Source organism: Vitis vinifera, chromosome 10 (genome assembly GCF_030704535.1).
Source record: "Vitis vinifera cultivar Pinot Noir 40024 chromosome 10, ASM3070453v1".
In the NCBI taxonomy this organism is placed as follows: Eukaryota; Viridiplantae; Streptophyta; class Magnoliopsida; order Vitales; family Vitaceae; genus Vitis; species Vitis vinifera.
Window position 1 is genome coordinate 26,022,355 of NC_081814.1, and position 21,677 is coordinate 26,044,031.

The 21,677-nt window shown below is 36.2% G+C and overlaps 2 protein-coding genes across 2 annotated transcripts; one reads left to right on the top strand and one right to left on the bottom strand.

Moving 5' to 3' along the window:
- Positions 1–913: 913 nt before the first annotated feature.
- Positions 914–2,275, bottom strand: LOC100256602 (putative GEM-like protein 8). The gene is made up of 3 exons (XM_059740192.1): positions 1,722–2,275; positions 1,340–1,614; positions 914–1,242 (listed from the first exon to the last, which is right to left on the bottom strand). Exons 1-3 carry the CDS (start codon positions 2,014–2,016, stop codon positions 1,069–1,071), a joined length of 744 nt encoding a protein of 247 aa, XP_059596175.1. The 5' UTR covers positions 2,017–2,275; the 3' UTR covers positions 914–1,068.
- A 6,494-nt stretch (positions 2,276–8,769) lies between these two features.
- LOC100852453 (GEM-like protein 4) lies at positions 8,770–9,621 on the top strand (the record flags this gene model as incomplete). The annotated part of the gene is made up of 2 exons (XM_003633026.4): positions 8,770–9,072; positions 9,165–9,621. Coding segments are annotated over 2 exons (480 nt in total), but the record flags the coding sequence as incomplete, so codon positions are not given.
- Positions 9,622–21,677: the final 12,056 nt, after the last annotated feature.

The following is a 21,677-nucleotide window of genomic DNA, read 5'->3' on the forward strand; positions in this document are numbered from 1 at the left end:
CCCAGGAACATAAAATATGTCATGGATTAAAATATTGAGAAGAATACCATTCAAATCCATTGAATGGAGGCTGCTATGAACAAAATGAGTGGAGGGGACAAGAGCATCTCCTTTTATTGAAGGTTCTGCAAGGCGTTATGTTTCCACTGATGATTTAAATTCAACTCCTTAACCTGTATTTGTAACATGCCATATAAACTATTACTCCCCCTTAAGTTGCATGTCAATGTTAGGAATGCAATGGGGGGATTTCTATTCAGATTCAGTTAAAATATTCTTAAAGAATGACATCTCACGCTATTTGGGGAGAAGTGTCTGACAATTATAAGAGTCAGACCCAGCTGGTTTGTTTAAACGTGTTTTAAACTACGTGAGTGAACCAAAGACAGACAATATTCACAGTGGTATAGCTACTTCCCATCTAGAAGTGTCCACTTGGGGGGCTGGTATTCTCTATGGTCATGACTCCTCATGTGCAGGTGAATGTGATAATTCATTGTGATTGATATTTCCTAATAAGCTCGAGTTTTGAAGTACCAAAACTAGCGCGTTTAAAGTAAACCATATTTACGTGATTTATATGCTAAAGTCATGAGATTGATCCAGAGTAATATTTACGTGGTTTGTGTTTGAAGGTCATGAGAGCCAATGGGGTAGACAATACATACATAGGTCGTGACAGTTTTTGACAACAGTAGACTTTTAAATATGCCAAGAGAAATCTCAATTGACTCATGGATGCCAGAAAGTTGTGTACTATGAACTAACATAGTCATATTGATATCAGTTTTGTGTTCTTTGCTCGAGTCATTCTCTTGGATTTTTTGAGATAAACCCTAAGTGTAAGAATGCATGCATAAAACTTATAAAACATCAACCACTTCGGTGGAGCTCATTCTAACTTTTACAATAGTTGAAGAATTGGAGATCAAATTTCATTAATAAATACTTTATACAGAGTTTTGGGCTGTGCAGAAGCTTTGTTTTTGCTGCATGTAGATACACCTAATGAAGCAGAGAGGAAAACCATTTCTACTTGAATCACTTCTGGTTTGGTTTGTAACTCATTCAAGATTGAGACAGTGCCTGTTGGAGACAGTTGAAAGATTTCTGGTAATTCAAGAATCCCATAAACCAGAAGTCAAAATTATCCACAGTGACTATTTCCATGTACTTCTGAGATGGGTTTTTCACATTCTCACTTGGGTCTACTCTCTTTACCTTTCTCAGTGGGATTGAGACCTGCACAAAGCAAGATTTCCTCTAAGATGATAGAAAACATGGAGATGGAGAAACAGGAAGTGAGAGATCTAGAGAAAGAGTTAAGTGACTAACCCACCTTGTAATGGAATCTAACCAATTCACCATTTGGAGAAGAGAATTTGATTGATCTCTCACTGCAAAAGGCAACCCTTTGAGTAGAGATAAAGAGGAGGCCAGCTAGAGGGCCTGCTGTTGTTGATAAATAGCATTGAGAAGCCTTCAATAGCTTCTCTCCTTCTCGAACTCCAAAAATTTGCTTGAAAACTCTCTTCACTCCCCCTAGTTGAAGAATTCTAGCCCCCAAGCTCAACTTCCCTTTCACAGTTTCAGAGATCTTAGGCCCTAATCTCACTGCAGTTCCATGTAAAATAAACCAAATTTAGGTTTTATTGTATATTGTCATCATATTATTTAATCCTGGAGGACAAGGTTGAATGAAGGATGAAACAAGTATTTACCATGCTCTCTGATTCCCTGTACAAAATTATAGTCCTTTTTCTCATGTCTGTTCATTTTCTTCTTTCTGTCCACCTTACCTGCATTTTTTAAGACAACCCCATTAGCAAAAGGACTTCCATTGAAGTTCTCTAGGACCGTAGCTGATATGCAAAGTAGAAAAGAGTGGCTGAGTATGCTTGATAGAGAGAGAATCTTGCTATGAGTTAATGCCAGAGATGTATTTGAGGAAGAGGGATTCTCATTTTGGCGGCTAACTGGGATTCCAATGATCTGTCCTGCAAGTTGGTTCTTCATATCTCAAACTGCAACTAGTGGTTGCCAATGTTTTCTCCCTTTCAGAGATTGAAGAGGTAGTACTCTCAGAGGTTGATCAAACCTTGAAGAATGCAAGTGTATTTAAAGGGAAGAACATGGTAGGTGAACCTTTAACTTTAGTTGGATGAGTCATTCATGGATCAGCAACAAAAAGGAAGGCACAGACATGAGAACTTCAAAGAAAATTCTTCAAATTTCTAAAGGCTATAGTAAAATGAACCAGTTCTTTTGGGACAATATCTAAGATATTACAAGAAGGTTGTATTGGGTTAAAAGAAAGTTGTTTGGTCATGTTAGTTAAGATATCTGCGTGGAAGCTGAATATGCTGACTGTGTGGATGCGTCAATGAAGCTTTATGAGCTGGCATTTGAGCTTTATGAAGCCAGTTCTCTTTTGATATTAGGAAAAAATAAATACATAAAGCAAAAAGGCATTTGCATGACAGATGAATCACTGCATCAGCCAAATGACAATCTTAAAGAATAGATATTGTGAAGATCTCTCAATATTTGAAGGCTTATATATCATCCTTTAGAAATTATATATCCAACCACCAATCCCAACAGCCACTTTGTCCTAGATAGTTGGAAGTTGAATGAGAGTGTCACATTCCCTGGATTTTTTTATCAGAAGTTATCAGGAACTATCGAACCAAGCACCATGTTCTAACTTCCATGGTGTTTTACCACTTGAGGAAGTGGGGGGTCCATGACTTGGTGGATTTCAGCATGACCATGGATATAGCCAGACCTTTTGCAGAAAAAGATAGGCCATTGTGGAGAAGGCAGTGGCCATTGGAAAAGGACTGAAACTCCCCAACAAGTGAAAGTGATGACCAAATGTCCATGTGCTGATCTGGAATGAACGACTCTTTTGGCATCTTTCATCTTCATGGTGATGTGTAACGGATGGCTGGTAGACCATCTAGCTGATTCAATTTGCTTCACCCCTTTCCAAATGCCTTTTTCTCAGCACAAAAACATTGACTAAATTAGTGAAGAAATCCAAAGGCCCACATGCCAAACGAGGATTCAACTCAGAAATTTCAGTTTTAGGCCAGGGTGGCTAAAACACCCCAGAGTTTGAGGACCCCAACAACATAAATTAAACGACTGTCATGGACATACTATAACAGTCATGAAGTCCATTGAATGAAGGGATTGATAGAACAAAAATGATAATGTGATTTGTCAATTTTCAGGCAGTACTATGGATGTATATAATACACTCCTAAACCCAGACACAATCAGTGCCAGAGAATAATTGTAGATCAATTTCTCATTAATAAAAATACAAATTTATACATTGCCTTTGACTGTCCAAAAGATTTGTTTTTGCTTCATGTTAACGCATTTGATGAAGCAAAGGGGAAAAAACATTTCTCCTTGAATCATTTCCAGATTCATTTGTAATTCATTCAAGATTGAGACAGTGCCTGTTGAAGACAGTTGAAAGCTTTCTGATAATTCAAGAACCCCATAAATCAAAACTAAAAATTATTTATGTACTTCTGAGATGACTTTTTTTTATATTCTTACTTTGGTTACTCTCTTTATCTTTCTCATTGGGATTGAGACCTGCAAAAGACAAAAAGAAAATTACTTACATATTGAATTGGGAAGCCTTCAACGGCTTCTCTCCTTCTCCAACTCAAAAATCTGCTTGAAACTCTCCTAATCCCTCCTAGTTGAAGAGTTTGAGTCCCCAAGCTCAACCTCCCCTTCACAGTTCCAGAGATCTTACAACCAATTCTCACTGCAGTTGGCAAAATATTAACCAAGTTTAGTTATTGATCCTATGATTTTCAGAATTTTCTTTATATTTTCACCATGTTCCTATTAACCAAACAGAGGAAATGAAATGCATAAACTACATGTCAGACCTATATCTCTATAGAAAGTAAGATGCCCGGCCAGGAGATATTCTTTCTCAGTCAAGACATGCTTTGGGGACACGAAGAAGAAGAGGATAAAAGTACTTACTATGCTCTCTGATTCCATGCACAATATCATCAGCCTTTTTCCCATGTTGAGTCCGCATATTTATTCATTGTATTCTAAGTTTTTAAAGACCAAAGCTTAAGGCGAGGCATTTTAATATTTGTGAGGTGATGCGTAGGCCTTGAAGCATAGGGTGTAATTTAAAATATATAAAAGAATAAAATAAAATAAAATAAAATAAAATAAAACCTTATAATAAGTTAATTTAAGATGGAAAAAACCATACTATTAGTTCCACACTTCCACCAAAAATCATAATAAGTCACAAACAAATATAAGTCGTACACATATAACTAAGAAGTATTAACTTATAAAATCCTCCTCTCTAGTGTCATTATTATCTTCATCCAATGTATCTATTGTAGGAAAATTTCCACTACCAAATCCTTCCATTTCATCTAATTCCTTATCTTCGTTAATTGATACTAAATTCATATTCTTCTCCTTGTCTTTGCCTCCATTTTTACCAAGCATAAAATATTAATTAGGTGTAAAATATTACAAGCTCATGATTAAATTCAATCAAATTTATAACTTTAATTTTATAATACTTACTTGAAAATTCATCATGTTTTCTTTTGTAGGAGTGTGAAGAAACTATATTGAATGATGGTGCTTGAATCTCTTTGCCTTTTTGCAACACAATTCTAGAAACATCAACATTAAATATTTCCTCATCTTCAAGCCAAGAAAAATCAAATCGGAGGAGGGGAGCTTCTTTCTCCGTAATCCATTCATCATCGAATCCATCTCTAGCTTCCACCAATATTGAATAAACATTTTGTTTTCTTTGTATACTTAACTCTCTTAATCTAGCGTTGTATTTCACATACAACTTCTAATGTTCAAGTTTATTTTATTTTATTTTATTTTTGTATGAATCTATAAATGATTAAGAAAAACATATTATATTTGTTGTTAAGATCGAAATATAAAAATATCCAAATAATAAATCATAGTTGTTTAATATTAAAATAAAAATATATGCATTAATGAATCCATATATATGCATTAATGTTTTTTCCGTGTTTTATATAATTTCCCAGTTAAAATTCAGAAAATCAGATCCCTCTGCAAATGAATCCATATATATGTATTGTCAACAGTTGGTCAGCAGCTGAATCATCCAAACCTAAAATGAGAAAACCATACATTATCTCTTTTTCTTATATATATATATATATATGCTGATCACTCCATGTGTATATGTCAATGAAACCTTTTGAGCTGGCATTTTAGCTTTCTGATGACCAGTCCTCTTCTATCGTCAAAAAGTGAAGAGGCATTTGCAAAACTAGCGCCCTAATACACGCTTAATGATTAGATATTCTAATGGTTTTCTCGGTAAGTGAAGGATCATAAGTCATCTTTGTGGGATTGCATCCAACCACCAAATCCATTAGGCTAGTCTCAAGTCAACAATTCTAGGAATATTTGTCTAATGATTCACAGTGGAGTTCAGAACGGCCTTGGACATATATACTGATGTTTTTCGGCAGACTGAGAATTTGGATATGGGAAAAAGAAGAAGAAAAGGCCCAAGAAACTACTAACAAATGAAGTCAAGTTGTTTAAAATCGAAGGAAAAGAGGAAATCACGTCACAATGCTGATAGGACCATCTTACAATATGCTTGTCTCGAAACTTTTGGCATTCCTTTTTGTGGTTATTTTATCATCATCTTTAGGTGTTAAGGGAAAGGGGTCGTGGGCAGGGCAAGTTAAAGATGCTTCATCCTTTTTCGAATGTGAATCTCTATGTAAAATCATGAAAATATACGGAGGGAATCTAAAACACTGTTGATGAATAAAGTAATGAATCTCTTCATGCATGTTTTCAGAAAGGAGAATCCTCACATGATTGCCAACTTTTTGGGCCCCGGAATTGAGTTTCAAGGATCCACCTGAAAGTTCTGAGTTCTTTATCCCTGAAACTCCACGTTATCAAGACTCAAAGTAGGAATATAAAAAAATTAATTTAAAAATTTTTCCCACTAGATACCAGTTCTTAGATCAGCCTTTTACCATCTCTTATGAAAGTTAAGTGAGAGTAGGTCAAATCTTTTGATATCACACTAAGTAAGCTTGTTCTAAGAGTCATTATTTGGATAAAAACAAGATTATTGCAGCCCAAAATAACCATCTTAGCCACATTATGACAACCATCACTGGGAGTTTTCTCATTAAAATATGGAGAGAAGGGCATGCATGCATCAGCTTTTATCATTCACTGGATTTGAATCATAAGTTGGGCAAGAGAATCTCTTTTATCAAAGGTTCTACAAGTTAGTGTGTTTTCCCTGATATGATTCAGACTTATTAATTCCTTGGACCTATATGCAACCCTTTTGGCATTCTTTCATCTTCATTGTGAAGTGTAAGGAGATGGCTTGTAGGCCATCCAGCTGATTCCAGGTGCTTCACCCCTTTCCAAATGGCTTTTCCCTACACAAAAACATGCCACATTTCTCACACGCCAGACAAGAATTCAATTCTAAAACTTTCAGTATTTGATTGGGGTAGGTGGCAATATCACTCCACAGTTTGAAGGACCCCAACAACATAAAATAACTATTGTAGCTACATTATTACAACCTCTCCACCAAGGGTTTTTTTATTGAAAAATGGAAAGAAACATATGCTTCAGCCTGCGCCATTCAAATCCATTGAATGATTCCATGGATTTAATAGCACGACAAAAGAATAAGGTGGGGAAAAGCATATCTCTTCTTTTATCAAGTTGTATCTACAGAAATGATTCAAATTCATTCTCTTGATGGGTGTTAGCCATTTTATTGGCTTAATTATTAAAATGTTTTGACATGCCATATCATCAGCTAATATTCTCCATCAAGCTGGTGTGAAATATCATGAATTAATGCTGAGAGTACTCAGCCTCTCTTCTGGACATCAGTCAAAATATTAAAGGATTTCCAGCCCTTTCATCAATCGGATGGGATCTTTTGTTGCAGATGCCAAATTTGTTTTAGAAATTGAAGATGGTTTTATGCTTTTTTAATTGGCAAGAACTAATGGGGCTTCAGTACAATCATTCACACATGTCTTCATCACAGTGAAACTGGCCTAATTTGACTAGCTCAAAGTTTGAAACCTACTTAGCAATTTCTCATACAAGAAAGTTTGATTATATTCCCTTGTAGAAAACTTTCAAATGGGATAAACTGGCTCAAATTTTAGAGGTCTCCCTGCAAAATTAGTCATATAGGTGTCTGTTTTATTTTCTTGGCTCAATTCATTCTCTTGGGCTCTATCTATTTTTCTCTTGGAGCAATAGAATATCTCAATGGTTAGGCTCAAGACTTGTTAGCCATTAAATATCTTACATATCTTAATGATTTGTCAAGTGTCTCAAAGAATATTATGTAGATTATTTTACATATTAGTATTTCCTAGTAAAATTAGATATCCTACGAGTTGGCTGGAATATCCTAATAAATATTCTAAATTATGAGATGGAGTTAAATATATATGCAAAAGAACATCTTGTAGTATTAAAGCTTTCACTCATAACAAATGATACTAGGGCTACTGTTGGCATAACATCTTCCAGGGTTATATTCGACTACCAAACTCATCAGGGGGCAAATTTATTTCATTTTTTCGAAAAGGGAGTCACCCCCTAATCCTTCAAGTTTCTACAATGTCTAGCTCCAGAATTTTCAATTATTGATTAGGGTGGAAAAAGCACTGGACAGCTCTAGCACAAAATAACTGTCAAGAACATTCTAGAGGCTATCCATGTACGTGCTCTTAAGCCCTATGACTTATCATTAAGGGGATTTTAAATGCATGAAATTATTGAGTCCCATGCAAAGCCCTACCATGTAAGCAACCGAACAAACCTTAAATAACAAGAAACAAACCCTTTTCTAACCTTACATCTTTGTTCTGGTATCTTTGATGATTTGATACTTCCACCACAAACTGTATCTTTCTTGACAATCTTTCATAAAAGAAATCTTTAAAGATTTCTTGTCTGTGCCTTTCTTGTTGTTGATGGCCCCATGAATGACTCATTCCACTAAAAGTTGAGTCACCAACAATTTTTATCCCTTTAAGTACACTTGCATTCCCCAAGGGTTGATGAACCTTTGGGAGTACAACCTCTTCAATCTCTGAAAGGAGAGAGCATTGTGGAACACCAGTTGAAGTTTGAGAAATGAAGAACCAAGTTGCCGGACAGGTAATTGGAATCCCAATCAGCTTCCCAAATGAGAATCCCTCTTCTTCAAATCCATCTCTGCCATTAAGTCATAGTAAGATGAAGATTCTCTCTTTCAACCACATGCCCATATAACTACTTTCTACTTAAAACTTCAAAATTGCAGTCCTTTTGCTAATGGGGTTGTCTTCAAAATTGCAGATGAAGTGGATAGGATGAAGAATATGATGAACCAACATGGGAAAAAGGGTGATAACATTGTGCATGGAATCAGAGAACATGGCAAGTACTTAACCTTCTCTTCTTCTTCATGTCAATTTCCAAAACATAAAAGCATGTCTTGACTGAGAATCGAGGCATGCATATCTCCTGGGACTCTTACTTCTTAGTTCTTATAGAGATATAGGTCTGACACGTAGTTTATGTATTTGTTTGGCTTGTTTGGCTGGTGGGAGTTTGAAGTAAACAAGAGAATATATATATTGAATCATAAGAATTACATCTATGAAACAACATTCTAGTAATAATTAATTGATCTTTTGTTTTTTTTCTTATAAACTTTTTTCTGGAAGTGCAGTAAGATTGGCACCTAGGATCTTTGAAACTGTGAAGGGAAAGCTGAGCTTGGGGGCAAGGATTCTTCAACAAGGAGGCATGAAGAGAATTTTTAAGCAACTTTTTGGGGTTACGGAAGGAGAGAATCTGTTGAAGGCTTCTCAATGCTATTTATCAACAACAGCAGGCCCCATAGCAGGCCTCCTCTTTCTCTCTACTCAGAGGGTTGCCTTTTGCAGTGAGAGATCCATCAAATTCTCTTCTCCAAATGGTGAATTGGTTAGATTCTATTACAAGGTTTGGTTACTCGCATAACTATCTTTTTTTATATATCTATATCTATTCTTTGTTAACATTTATGTAAAGTTTTTTTTTTTTTCCTTTTTCAGGTTTCAATCCCACTGAGAAAGATAAAGAGAGTAGACCAAAGTGAGAATATGAAAAATCCATCTCAGAAGTACATGGAAGTAGTCACTGCAGATGATTTTGAGTTCTGGTTTATGGGGTTCTTGAATTATCAGAAAGCTTTCAACTGTCTCCGAAAGGCATTAATGTCTCAATCTTGAACGAGTTACACATCAACCCAAAACTGATTGAAGCAGAAATGGTTTTGCCCTCTACATAAAAAATGTATAGAAAAATTTTTGTTAATAAGAAATTGATCTCCAATTCTTCTCTAACAGCGAGAGCTTGGGCTTTTATGTCTGGATTTCGCAGTATATTGTTTCAAGAAAGTCCGACCAATGTTTTCAGCAAAGAAAAGAAGCAGATTAGGCCCTGTTTGGGATTCATTTTAAGCGTCTTAGAAATCACTTTGCAATAGTTTTTTACAAACATTTTATGTTGGGTGAAACAAATAAAAAGCAATCGTCGCATGCACTTTGATACTAGTTTTTTGAAGTAGGCCAAATGTAGCTTTTCGAACGTTACTGTCCCAATTTTTATGATTTTCTTTATATATTTTACCAATAATAATTTAACATTCTTGTTTTATAAACACTTAAATTTTATTTTTTAAAAAATTATAATACTTTTAAGACTATAGTTTTTATTAGAATTTGAGAATTTTATAGATACTTTAAGAAATCTTTTGTATCTTTTGTTAACAGTAGCATTAGTTGTAAAGGTGTGAAGATCCGTATTTTGTGGAATTTGTTTTTGAAAAAGCTAGATGTGTTAGTTGGGTTTGGTATTGACTCAACAGTAATGTGCCTAAAATTGCAATATTTATATATCAGCATATGAATGAAATCATGTGTTCACATGGTATCAGAGCACCAGAAAGATCTTAATAGGACCTGTGAGTGAAAAAAAACCACCAGCAAGGCTTTCTCTAAAAACCCTCATGGCTTCCAGCAATACGTCTGCTCTTTCAACCCCAGTTTTCAATGGTGAAAACTATCAAGTTTGGGCTGTTAAGATGAAAGCTTACCTGAGAGGTCTTGGTTTGTGGCAGTGGGTTGAAACTGAAAGGCAAATACAACCTTTGGGAAACAATCCAACCCCTAATCAAATCAGGGCTCATGAAGAAGAAGAAGCTAAAGCTCCAAGAGCTTTATCTTACATCCATGCTGTTGTCTCAGAACCAATTTTCACAAGGATTATGGCTTGCGAAACACCAAAAGAGGCGTGGGAAAAGCTTAAGGAGATGTATTTAGGGAGTGAAGAGGTAATTTGAAGTTTTGAGGATGAAAGACAATGAGTTCATCAAAGAATATGTAGACAAGCTCATGGAAGTTGTTAAAAAAATCCGGCTTCTTGGTGAGGATCTAACAGACCAAAGGGTTGTAGAGAAAGTTCTAGTGAGTTTGCCTAAAAGATTTGAGTCCAAGATCTCTTCACTTGAAGACTCAAAGGATTTAACCAAAATTTCCTTGGCTGAGCTTGTTCATGCTTTTCAAGCTCAAGAATAGAGGAGATCAATGAGACAGGAAGAAAGCAATGAAGATGCTTTTCTTGCACTGCAAAAAAGAAAAGCTTCTCAAGGCAGAGAGAAAAAGCAATCTGGTGAGAAGAAAGATAAAGAGAAGAATGAGGGCCAAGGAAGGAAAAGTGGTGTCAAGAGGAGATATCCTCCATGTCCTCACTACAAGAAACAGAGTCATTCAGAGAATTTTTGTTGGTATAGGCCAAGTGTACAATGCAGATCATGTAAGCAATTTGGTCATGTAGAGAAGGTATCAAAGAATAAAAATGATCAGCAAGGGAAGCAAGGACAACAAACACAAATGGCTGAAAATCAGCAGCAACAGGAGCAATTGTTTATTGTTACAAGTCATGCAACGAGCAGTTGTGCAAAAACTTGGCTTATTGACAGTGGTTGTACAAACCACATGACTCCTGAATTGAGTTATTTCAAGGAGTTGGATAAGTCATATAAGTCGAAAGTGAAGATTGGAAATGGAGATTTGGTTGATGTCAAAGGCAAGGGAGTTGTTGCTGTTGAGACTCTAACAGGTATTAAATATATCTCAGATGTGTTGTTTGTGCCTGAAATTAGTTAAAGCTTATTAAGTGTGGGTCAAATGCTAGAGAAGAATTATTCTTTGCATTTTCAAAAAATGTCTTGCACCGTTGTTGATAATGTTGGTTGTAAGTTGATGACTGTAAAAATGAGAGATAAAAGCTTTCCAATTAAGTGGAAAGAGACTAATTTACATGCTTATACCACTGTTGTTGATGAGTCTGTGTTGTGGCATAAGAGATTTGGCCATTTTCATTATGCTGCAATTAAACACTTGCATCAGAAAGGCTTAACACAAGGCCTACTTGTCATTTGTGATGAAAAAAATGTGTGTTAAGTCTGTCAAATTGGGAAGCAAAGTAGATTGTCGTTTCCTGTAAACAAGGCTTGGAGAGCTTCAAAAAGGTTGCAATTGATCCATACTAATGTGTGTGGACCAATGAAGACACCCTCGCTAAATGGAAACAGGTATTTCATCCTGTTCATAGATGATAAAACAAGAATGTGTTGGGTTTTCTTTATGAAGCAAAAATCAGAAGTGGCTGGTGTGTTTCAAAATTTCAAGGCCTTGGTAGAAAATCAAGCAAATTGCAGCATTAAGGTAATAAGATCGGATAATGGTACTGAATATACATCGAACAAGTTTGACAGGTTTTATGTTGAAGCTGGAATTGTACATCAGTTGACTATCACTGACTCCCCTTAACAAAATGGAGTGAGTGAGAGGAAGAATAGAACCATTATGGAGATGACAAGGTGTCTGCTATTTGAAAAGAAAATGCCCAAGTGTTTCTGGGCAGAAGCTGTTAACACAGTTATGTATTTGTTGAACAGACTTCCAACCAAAGCTGTGAAGAATAAAACTTCATTTGAGGCTTGGTATGGAGTTAAACCACCTGTGGAGCACTTGAAAGTATTTGGGAGTTTGTGTTACACTCATGTGCCAGATGTGAAAAGAGACAAGTTGGACTACAAAGCTGAAATGGGAATCTTCCTGTGATATAGCTCAACCTCCAAGGGCTATAGAGTTTTCAATTTGAAAACAAAAAAAATAATGGTTAGCAAAGACATCAAAGTTGATGAAGCAGTAGTATGGAATTGGGAGAAAAATGAGATAAAAGTAGAAGATGTTGATCAAATTGGGGTAACCATTCCCCAAATTCCAGAAGAAATTGAAGATGAAGTTGGTGCTGATAACTTAGATGATGTTCTAGTAAGAGGAACAAGGTTACTTGATGAAATATATGAGAGATGTGATGTAGTATTACAGGAGCCTACATGTTATGATGAAGCTGCTAAAGAAAATGGGTAGAGAGGTTCAATGGAGGAGGAGCTAAAAATGATAAAGAAAAATGGAACTTGGGAGCTGGTAGATAGACCCAAAAATCAAAAGATAATTGGAGTTAAGTGGGTTTTCAGAATCTAATATAACTCAGATGGTTATGTAAACAAACTTAAGGCCAGATTGGTTATAAAGGGTTATTCTCAAGAGTATGGTGTTGATTTTTCAAATACTTTTGCTCCAGTGGCTAGGCATGATACTATAAGGCTTCTGGTGGCTTTAGCAGCAAAGATGGGTTGGAAAATTCATCATCTTGATGTGAAGTCTGCCTTTCAAAATGGTGTGCTTGAAGAAGATATTTATGTTGAGCAACCAGAAGGATTTCAAGTTTCAAGTTGTGAAGACAAAGTTTACAAGCTCCGCAAAGCTCTCTATGGCTTGAAACAAGCACCAAGAGCTTGGTATAGTAGAATTGATGCCTATCTGCTGCAGCAAGGATTTAAAAGAAGTGAAAGTGAAGCCACTCTATATGTGTTGAAGGTTCAAGAAGAAGTTCAGCTTATTGTCTCTTTGTATGTAGATGACCTACTGGTTACAGGTTGTAATTAAAAAATATTGAAGCAATTCATGGTGCAGATGGAAAGTGAGTTTGAAATGTCCAATTTGGGTGAGATGAAATATTTTTTGGGCATGAAAATTCACCAATGTGAAGCTGGAATCTTCATCTCACAACAGATGTATGCTCTGAAGGTTTTGAAGAAGTTTCATATGGAAATATCCAAATCTGTAGCAACTCCTTTGGTTGTGAATGAAAAATTATCAAAGAATGAAGTTAACATCAAAGAAGATGCCTCTGTTTACAAAAGCCTAATAGGTAGTCTGCTCTACTTATCTGCTACAAGGCCAGATTTAATGTTCTCAGCAAGCCTACTCTCAAGGTTTATGCACTCACCTAGTAAAATTCATTTTGGGGTAGCTAAGAGAGTTCTAAGGTACATTAGAGGTATTTTTGACTATGGTTTGTGGTTTGTTAAGAAAGAAAGTAAAGAACTCCAAGGATATGCAGACAGTGACTGGGCAGGAAGTTTAGATGATTCCAAAAGCACTTTTGGTTATGCTTTCTCATTTGGTAGTGAAGTTTTTTCATGGAATTAAAAAAAACAAGAGGTCGTGGTTCAATCCTCAGCAAAAGCTGAGTATATTTCTGCAGCAGCAGCTGCAAACCAATCTATTTGGCTAAGGAAATTGCTAACTGATTTGGGGCAAAGCCAAGCAAATGCTACTGTAATTTGGGTTGACAACAAGTTAGCCATTTCTATTGCAAAAAAAACCCTGTGCAACATGGAAGAACTAAACACATAAATGTGAAGTTTCATGCAATTAGAAAAGCTAAGAAGAATGATGAAGTCAATCTGGTGTATTGTTGCTCAGAAAATCAGATTGCTGACATATTAACTAAGACACTTTCCAAAGCCAAGTTTGAAGAGCTAAGATCAAGGCTTGGAGTCTCTAAGAAAATTCTCAAGGAGGAGTGTTAGAATTTGAGAATTTTATAGATACTTTAAGAAATATTTTGTATCTTTTGTTAACAGTAGGATAAGATGTAAAGGTGTGAAGATCCGTATTTTGTGGAATTTGTTTTTGAAAAAGCTAGATGTGTTAGTTGGGTTTGGTATTGACTCAACAATAATGTGCCTAAAATTGTAATATTTATATATCAGCATATGAATGAAATCATGTGTTCACAGTTTTCCAAAAGCTGAAATTACTTTTCATCACCAATTTAGGAACATAGTGTTTTAAGAATTTCCATAAGTTCAAATATGAAATTAATGTTTTGGAGTTATGGGTGTTTTACCTAGATTGGCAATTCAAACAAAAAAAAAGGGTCTAATTTTAAGTATTTGAATCCTCCCTTAGACTACAAGTATAATGAAGATAAAAATGTTGAAAGCATTTAGAGATTAAGGTATATACTTGAGGTAGTGGATAAATGAAAACGAATCAATTGAGCTTTTCAAATCAATGGTATTTTTGTTTTTTGTTCTTTTTTTAAAATAAAAGCTTTAGGAGACCTAGTCGTTGTTTTTTTACTCAACATTTTTATAGCCTATTTCACAATCGATTCAACTTTAAGTAGGATTGATTCACCTTGAGCTATATAAATTTTTAGCAATTGGATTGGGGTTTCTCATTCCTATTTAAACCCAGATTTGTTATTTTAAGGGTGGGAAACATCATTAGTCATGACACACACATTTCATTGAGCTGCTTTTCCTTTCTAAGTGTTAAGTATTTGTTTTTTATTCCAAGAAAATCCAACTTATTTTATAGCTTAGAACAATTTTTAATCAATTGATTTTTAAACATCGATTGTTTATTTAGTTCTTTCATCCATTCTCTCTTTGTTATTATTTGATTGGGATAAAGCTCATTTTCTTCTTTTGTGAATTCAAAAAGAGACCGAGATTGAATTTAGTATGGACTCCAAATATGCTTTGGAAGAAAAAGGTAGCTAATTTAAGTTGGAAGGTGCTAGTTTAGTGTCTGGTAAGGATTAATGAACTTAAGTTGAGTAAAACCTTACATTAAATTTAGTCATTCACAATGGATATTTCTTATTACTTGTCAGCATGTGGTTTATATCTTTTTAGGGATTTTCCATTTTAAATGGTGATGTATTGACTTATTCTCTCTATCTCCCTTCTTTAGTTAATTTCTTGTATTTATCCTAACTTAAAAAATTTATATTCTTTTAATGAGTAGATTATTTGAGAATTTGAGTTGAAATTTAAATATTTAATTTTTTAAATAGTTTGATATAATTTTCAATATGGCTTTACCTGGTCTTAGCATCAACACTGATAACACATCTGTAACGACCCACTCCCAACCATGTAGATATTGTCCGCTTTGAACCCAAATGGGCCCTCACGACTTTAAAACGTGTCTACAGGGTTAAGATGAGTCCATATTTATATAGCGCCAAGAACTTTCCCCCCTATCCGATGTGAGATGTTATAAACACCCCCTCATGCAGACACAACGTCCTCATTGTGTCCCATGGGATTGTGGGATCAAATAGACAAACACCCCTACAGGGCCAAACAAACCCCCATATGAGGTTAGAGATCGACTCTGATACTATTTGTAATGACCCGCTCTTAACCGTGTAGATATTGTCATCTTAACCAAGTAGATGCGTTTTAAAGCCGTGAGGGCCCTTTTGGGTCCAAAGCGGACAATATCTACACGGTTGGGAGTGTGTCGTTACAAATGGTATCAGAGCTAATCCCCGACCTTGGTGTGGGGTTTGTTTAGACTTATAAGGGTGCTTTTCTATTTGGCCCCATAATCCCATGGGACACAATGAGGACATTGTGTTTACATGGGGGGAAGGGGTATTTGTGACATCCCACATTGGATAAGGGGGAAAGTTCCTAACACTATATAAGTATGGACTCTTCGTAATCCTATAGATGCGTTTTAAAGCCGTGAGGACCCCTTGGGCCCAAAATGGACAATATCTATATGGTTGGGTGCGGGTCGTTATAAATGGTATCAAAGCCGATCCTCAACCTCGGTGTGAGGTTTGTTTGGCCCCACAATCCCGTGGAATACAACGAGGACATTGTGTCTACATGATGGGGGGGGGGGGGGTTGTTTGTGACATCTCACATCGGATAGGGGGGAAAGTTCCTAGCGCTATATAAATATGGACTTCTATTAACCTTGTAGATGCGTTTTAAAGCCATGAGGGTCCCATTGGGCCCAAAACGAACAATATCTACATGGTTGGGTGCGAGTCGTTACAACATCTGCATCTATCCTTGCTCCAATGAGTCACCAAAATAGTCAAACCACTGAGCAAACCTAGAACTAACTCGTTAGTACACAATCTGTTCTTTTACCATTACCAAATATTTTCTCCTTGAATCAATCTCTTACTGTGAAGCTTGATGAGAACAACTATCTCATTTGGAAAAATCAACTACTTAATGCCATTATTGCAAATGGATTGGAAGATTTCATCGATGGGTGTCGTCCTTGTCCAATCAGATTTCTTGATTCTTAAATGCAAATCGATAATCCAGACTTCATTGCTTGGCATCACTTTAATCGGCTCATTATGAGCTGGATTTATGCCTTTCTGATTGAAGTGATGCTATATCAATTGTTGGCTATTCAACTGCTTTGGAGATTTGGAATGCTCTCAACCAGATCTACTTTGCTGCGTCCATGGCTCGTCTGATTGAGATTTGTGCAAAGATACAAAACTTGAGGAAATGGAATATATTAAAAAACTAAAGCATCTCTGCAACACCCTTGCTACCATAGGTGAGCCTGTTTCATACATAGATCATCTTCTTTACCTGTTTGGGGGTCTTGACCGTGCCTATAATATGTTTGTTACCTTGATAATCAATCGACCTGATAAACCAAGCATTGAGGAGATACATAGTTTGTTGCTTAGTTATGAGTTCAGGCTGGACTCACAAAACTTAGATGACCAATTGATCAAGCCAACTTGTCCCAACTCAACTTGATTTAAAAACCTTTCAAACCTAATTCCCCATACTCTGGACATGGTAAATTTCCTAACTAGAACAAATATTCACCAACCCAACCCGATCTCCTTGGCAAGGTCGCAGGCAACTCCCCTTCATCTTATTTTGTACCTACTACTCAATCCATCCCAAACAATTCCAATCCTCAATTCCAAATCTATGGAAAACTTGGCCATACAACCAACATTTGTTATCATAAGACAAATCTCTATTACCAACTAGCCCAACATCCTTGTAAGAACTTCAACACCTTATCTTTTCCTAAAATCGAGACCCCCAATCCTCCAATGTTCAACATGATGTCTAGCAACATTGCTACTACAAACTCTGTGGCAGATAATAGTAGGTAATTGGACTCAAGAGCAACTCATCATTTCACACCAAACTACTTCAAAGTTGACCTCAGCAACACCATGCACAGGGTCAGATCAAGTGACAGTTGGGAATGGTAAGAAAATTTCAATTTCTCACATTAGATATGCTGCTCTATCAAGTTTTTCACATTATCTTCTACTTAAGCACATATAAGACGTTTGTCATTTCAAACAATCTTATCAGTGTGTCCAAATTGTGTAGAGATTTGTTGAATTTCACCCTAATTATTTTCTTGTGAAGGATCAGGACACACACAATATCCTCATCTAGGGACACATTGATTGTGGCTTCTACAAAGTATGTTCACCACCATCTTCATCAAGACATTCTATCTTACCTTCCGGCTCTAAAGCCTTCATCATCCAAACCAAAGATATCAACATCTGGCATAGGCGTTTGAGGCATCCAACTTTAGCTATGGTTCAGAAAGTTCTTGATATTTGTAATATTCAGAAACCAAGAGCTTCTAGTTTCCATTTTTGTAACTCGTATAAAATGGCTCGGTGGTATGTCAACGAATTGGTCCACTACAGAAACGAGACTTCATAAATTCAGGGACTTGAGAACGGAACAAAAGACGGGGAGACTCAATCGTCTTCCGAAAAGAGATGCAGCTATGTTGAAGAGACAATTATCTCACTTGCAAACATATTTGGGTGGGATTAAATATATGACGGGGTTACCCGATATTGTAATAATCGTTGATCAGCAACATTTGTCTCATCTCTGGCTGTAAGACCTTTTGCATTAATACATACAGATCTTTAGGGTGCTTCACTTATTCCTTCTATTACTGGTGTTAAATAATTCCTATTATTCATTGATGATCATACCAAGTTTACTTGGCTTTACTTGCTTAACACCAAAGGTGAGGCTTCTTCCATGTTTATGAAATTCCAAGCTATGGTTCAAACTCAATTCAATACTACAATTCAGTTTGTTCAATATGATTAGGGTAGGGAATACAGGTCTCTCTCCAAATTGCTTGAGTCTCAGGGTATCTTCCATAGAATTTCATGTCCATATACCCCACAACAAAATGGTAGGGTAAAAAGAAAAAATCACCATGTGGTTGAAATGGGATTGTCTCTCCTAGCTCATGCTCATATGCCTCTTAGTTATTGGCCCTTTGCTTTCCCAACTACTTCTTACCTCATCAATAGGCTGCCAACTCCAATTCTAGCTCATAAATCTCCCTACCATCTTCTATATCACACACCACCATCTTACTCACATCTCAAAATTTTTAGCCGCTCTTGTTTTCTTTTTTTCCGAATTTTTAATGATAACAAGCTGCAATTTCGGTCTCGTGAATGTGTTATCATTGGTTATAATTCACAACATAAAGGTTATTTACGTCCTGATCACACATTGGGTAGAATTTATATTTCTAGGCATGTTGTGTTCAATGAACTCTTTTTCCCTCTCTAATATTCAATCACTTTCTCCTTATACATCTTGTTTATCTTCTCTTATCACTATTCTCATTTTTTCTCATTTACTACTCATATTTCCCCTTCCATCTCAAACTTTACACCTACTCCCTCGTCTTCTTTTTCTTCCTTACCTTCCTTCTCTTCGATCTCTCTGTTTGTACCACATTTTGATCCACTTACTACAACCACCTCTATTCCTCTACCATCACAACCTTCTACCTCTTCCAACCCCTTGGTAAATGACTTGCATATCTCTTAAGAGAAAACCAGACCACCAACTCACAATGATCACCCCTTGGTGACAAGGTCAAAGTATGGAATTTACAAGCCAAGCTACTTTTGAGCACTCTTGTAGGATCTCTTCACTTGGTCATCATTTTGCCATTCAAGTCTAGGATCTCTTCACTATTTCTTAGGCATTGAGGTGCATCGTTCTGCTTTTGGTCTACATCTTAGTCAGCATAAGTATATCACAAATCTTCTTGCCCACACCTCCATGACTGATTCTAAGTCATTTTCTAGTTCTGATTTCTCCATTCATGATGAGACTCCTCTTGAAAATGGCACTACATACAGAAGTGTAGTTAGGGCACTTCAATATTGCACATTAACAAGGTCTAATATTTCCTTTATTGTGAACAAAGTCTACCAATTTATGCATTCTCCTTCTGATATTCATTGGCAATGTTGAGCAAAATGCCTTAGTAGCTATAAACATGCTGGAAGACGTGTGAAAGTTTTTTTGAATTGAGGAAGCTTAAGAATATGTTAAGAAGGCTACTAAGATGTGAAGAGGTACTAAAATTGAGGTTGTAACCATAAAACAACTTAGTCAATGTAGCTGATAGAGTTTCATGGAGTTATTATGCTGTTGTTGCTATTTTATAGGAAATAGCTATTAGTTCTAGCTATTTTTGTTGTTTTTCTATTGTTTTCTAATGCAAACTTGTGTATAAATGTTGCATTTATCATTCAATAAGAGTAGACATTTTTCATTGTCTCAAATACAACTTTCGGTTGTTGCTTCCAACACTTCTAGATTCTAAAACCTACAAATTGGTATTAGAGCCTTCTATCTTGAGGGACCTATGAGGATTGAGTGAAGCCAAAATACCTTCACACATACTGAACTCCAAAGCCAACACAAACACACAACCTTTAATAGCTTGTAACTATCATTCTATAGCAAATGGATGGAGATACAAGCTTTCTATTAGTACCAGTTGTCAATGGTGATAATTATCAGGCGTGGACTATTAGATGACAACCCACCTTGAAGCTTTGGATCTTTGGGAGATAGTAGAAGAAGATTATGAAGTACCACCACTTGGAGACAATCCAAGTATCAATCAAATGAAGATTCATAGGGAAAGAAAAACAAAGAAAGCCAAAGCCAAGGCTTGTCTCTTCTCTGCAGTTTCACCTTCCATTCTCACCATAATCATGCAAATAGAGTCTGCTGCAACCATCTGGGAGCATCTAAAAAATGAGTACCAGGGGAATTAAAGGGTGCAGAATATGCAGGTAATAAATTTAATATGAGAATTTGAAATGAACAGAATGAAAAAGTCTCAAATTATCAAAGATTATGCTGAATAGCTGCTTAGCATCGCAAACAAGGTAAGATTGTATGGTAAGGAATTTTTTGATGAAAGAATCGTTCAGAAAATCTTAGTAACTCTGCTTGAAAAATATGAAGCCACAATTTCTTCCTTGGAAAACTCTAAACATCTGTCAAGTATATCTTTGGTAGAAATTGTTAATGCTTTGCAGGCCTTGGAACAAAGGAGAATGATGAGACAAGAAGGATCTGTTGAGGGAGCATTCCAAGCCAAATCACAAAACAATGATTCCAGAAAAGACAGAAAGAAAAACAAGAAGAAGAACAAGTCAAGCAATAACAAAAAGAATCAGAAAGGAGCCCATCCATGTTGCCCTCATTGCAAAAAAAAAAATCATCATCCGCAAAAGTTCTAGTGGAGGCTAGATGTCAAGTGCAACAATTGTGGTAAATTAGGCCATATGGAGAAGGTATGCAAAACACAACAAAAAGGAGAGATCAAGGTTGCAGCTGCTGATCAATATCACAAAGAACATTTGTTTGTTGCCATCTGTTTTGCTAGCAAAAACACGTCTGAAAGTTGGCTCCTAGACAGTGGTTGCACAAACCACATGACTTATGATCAAGGACTTTTCAGGGAACTCGACAAAACAACCATTTCCAAAGTAAGAATTGGAAATGGTGAATTCATCTCAGCAAGGGGCAAAGGGACTGTTGCCTTTGAAAGTCTCTCAGGTTTGAAACTTATCCCTAATGTTTTGTTTGTTCCTAATATTGATCAAAATCTCTTGAGTGTTAAGCGGCTACTTGAGAAAGGTTTCAAGGTGCCATTTGAGGACAAGTTCTATATGATCAATGATGCAAATGGAAAAGATGTGTTCAAGATCAAGATGAGAGGCAAAAACTTTGCCTTGAATCTGCTTAAGGAAGAGCGGGCTGTTGTTTCTCAAGAAAATAATGTCACAGATTTATGGCATAAGAGATTGGAGCACTTTCATCATAATGGAGTGCTCTACATGAAGAAGAATCAACTTGCAGTAGGTCTACCTGACCTGAAGCAAAATCTTCCTACTTGCATAGCCTGTCAGTATGGAAAACAATCCAGACTTCCTTTCCCATAGAAATCTACATGGAGATCATCACACAAGCTGCAACTTATACATGTACACTGATTTTGGAGGACCTTAGAGAACACCATATCTAAAGGGCAGTAAGT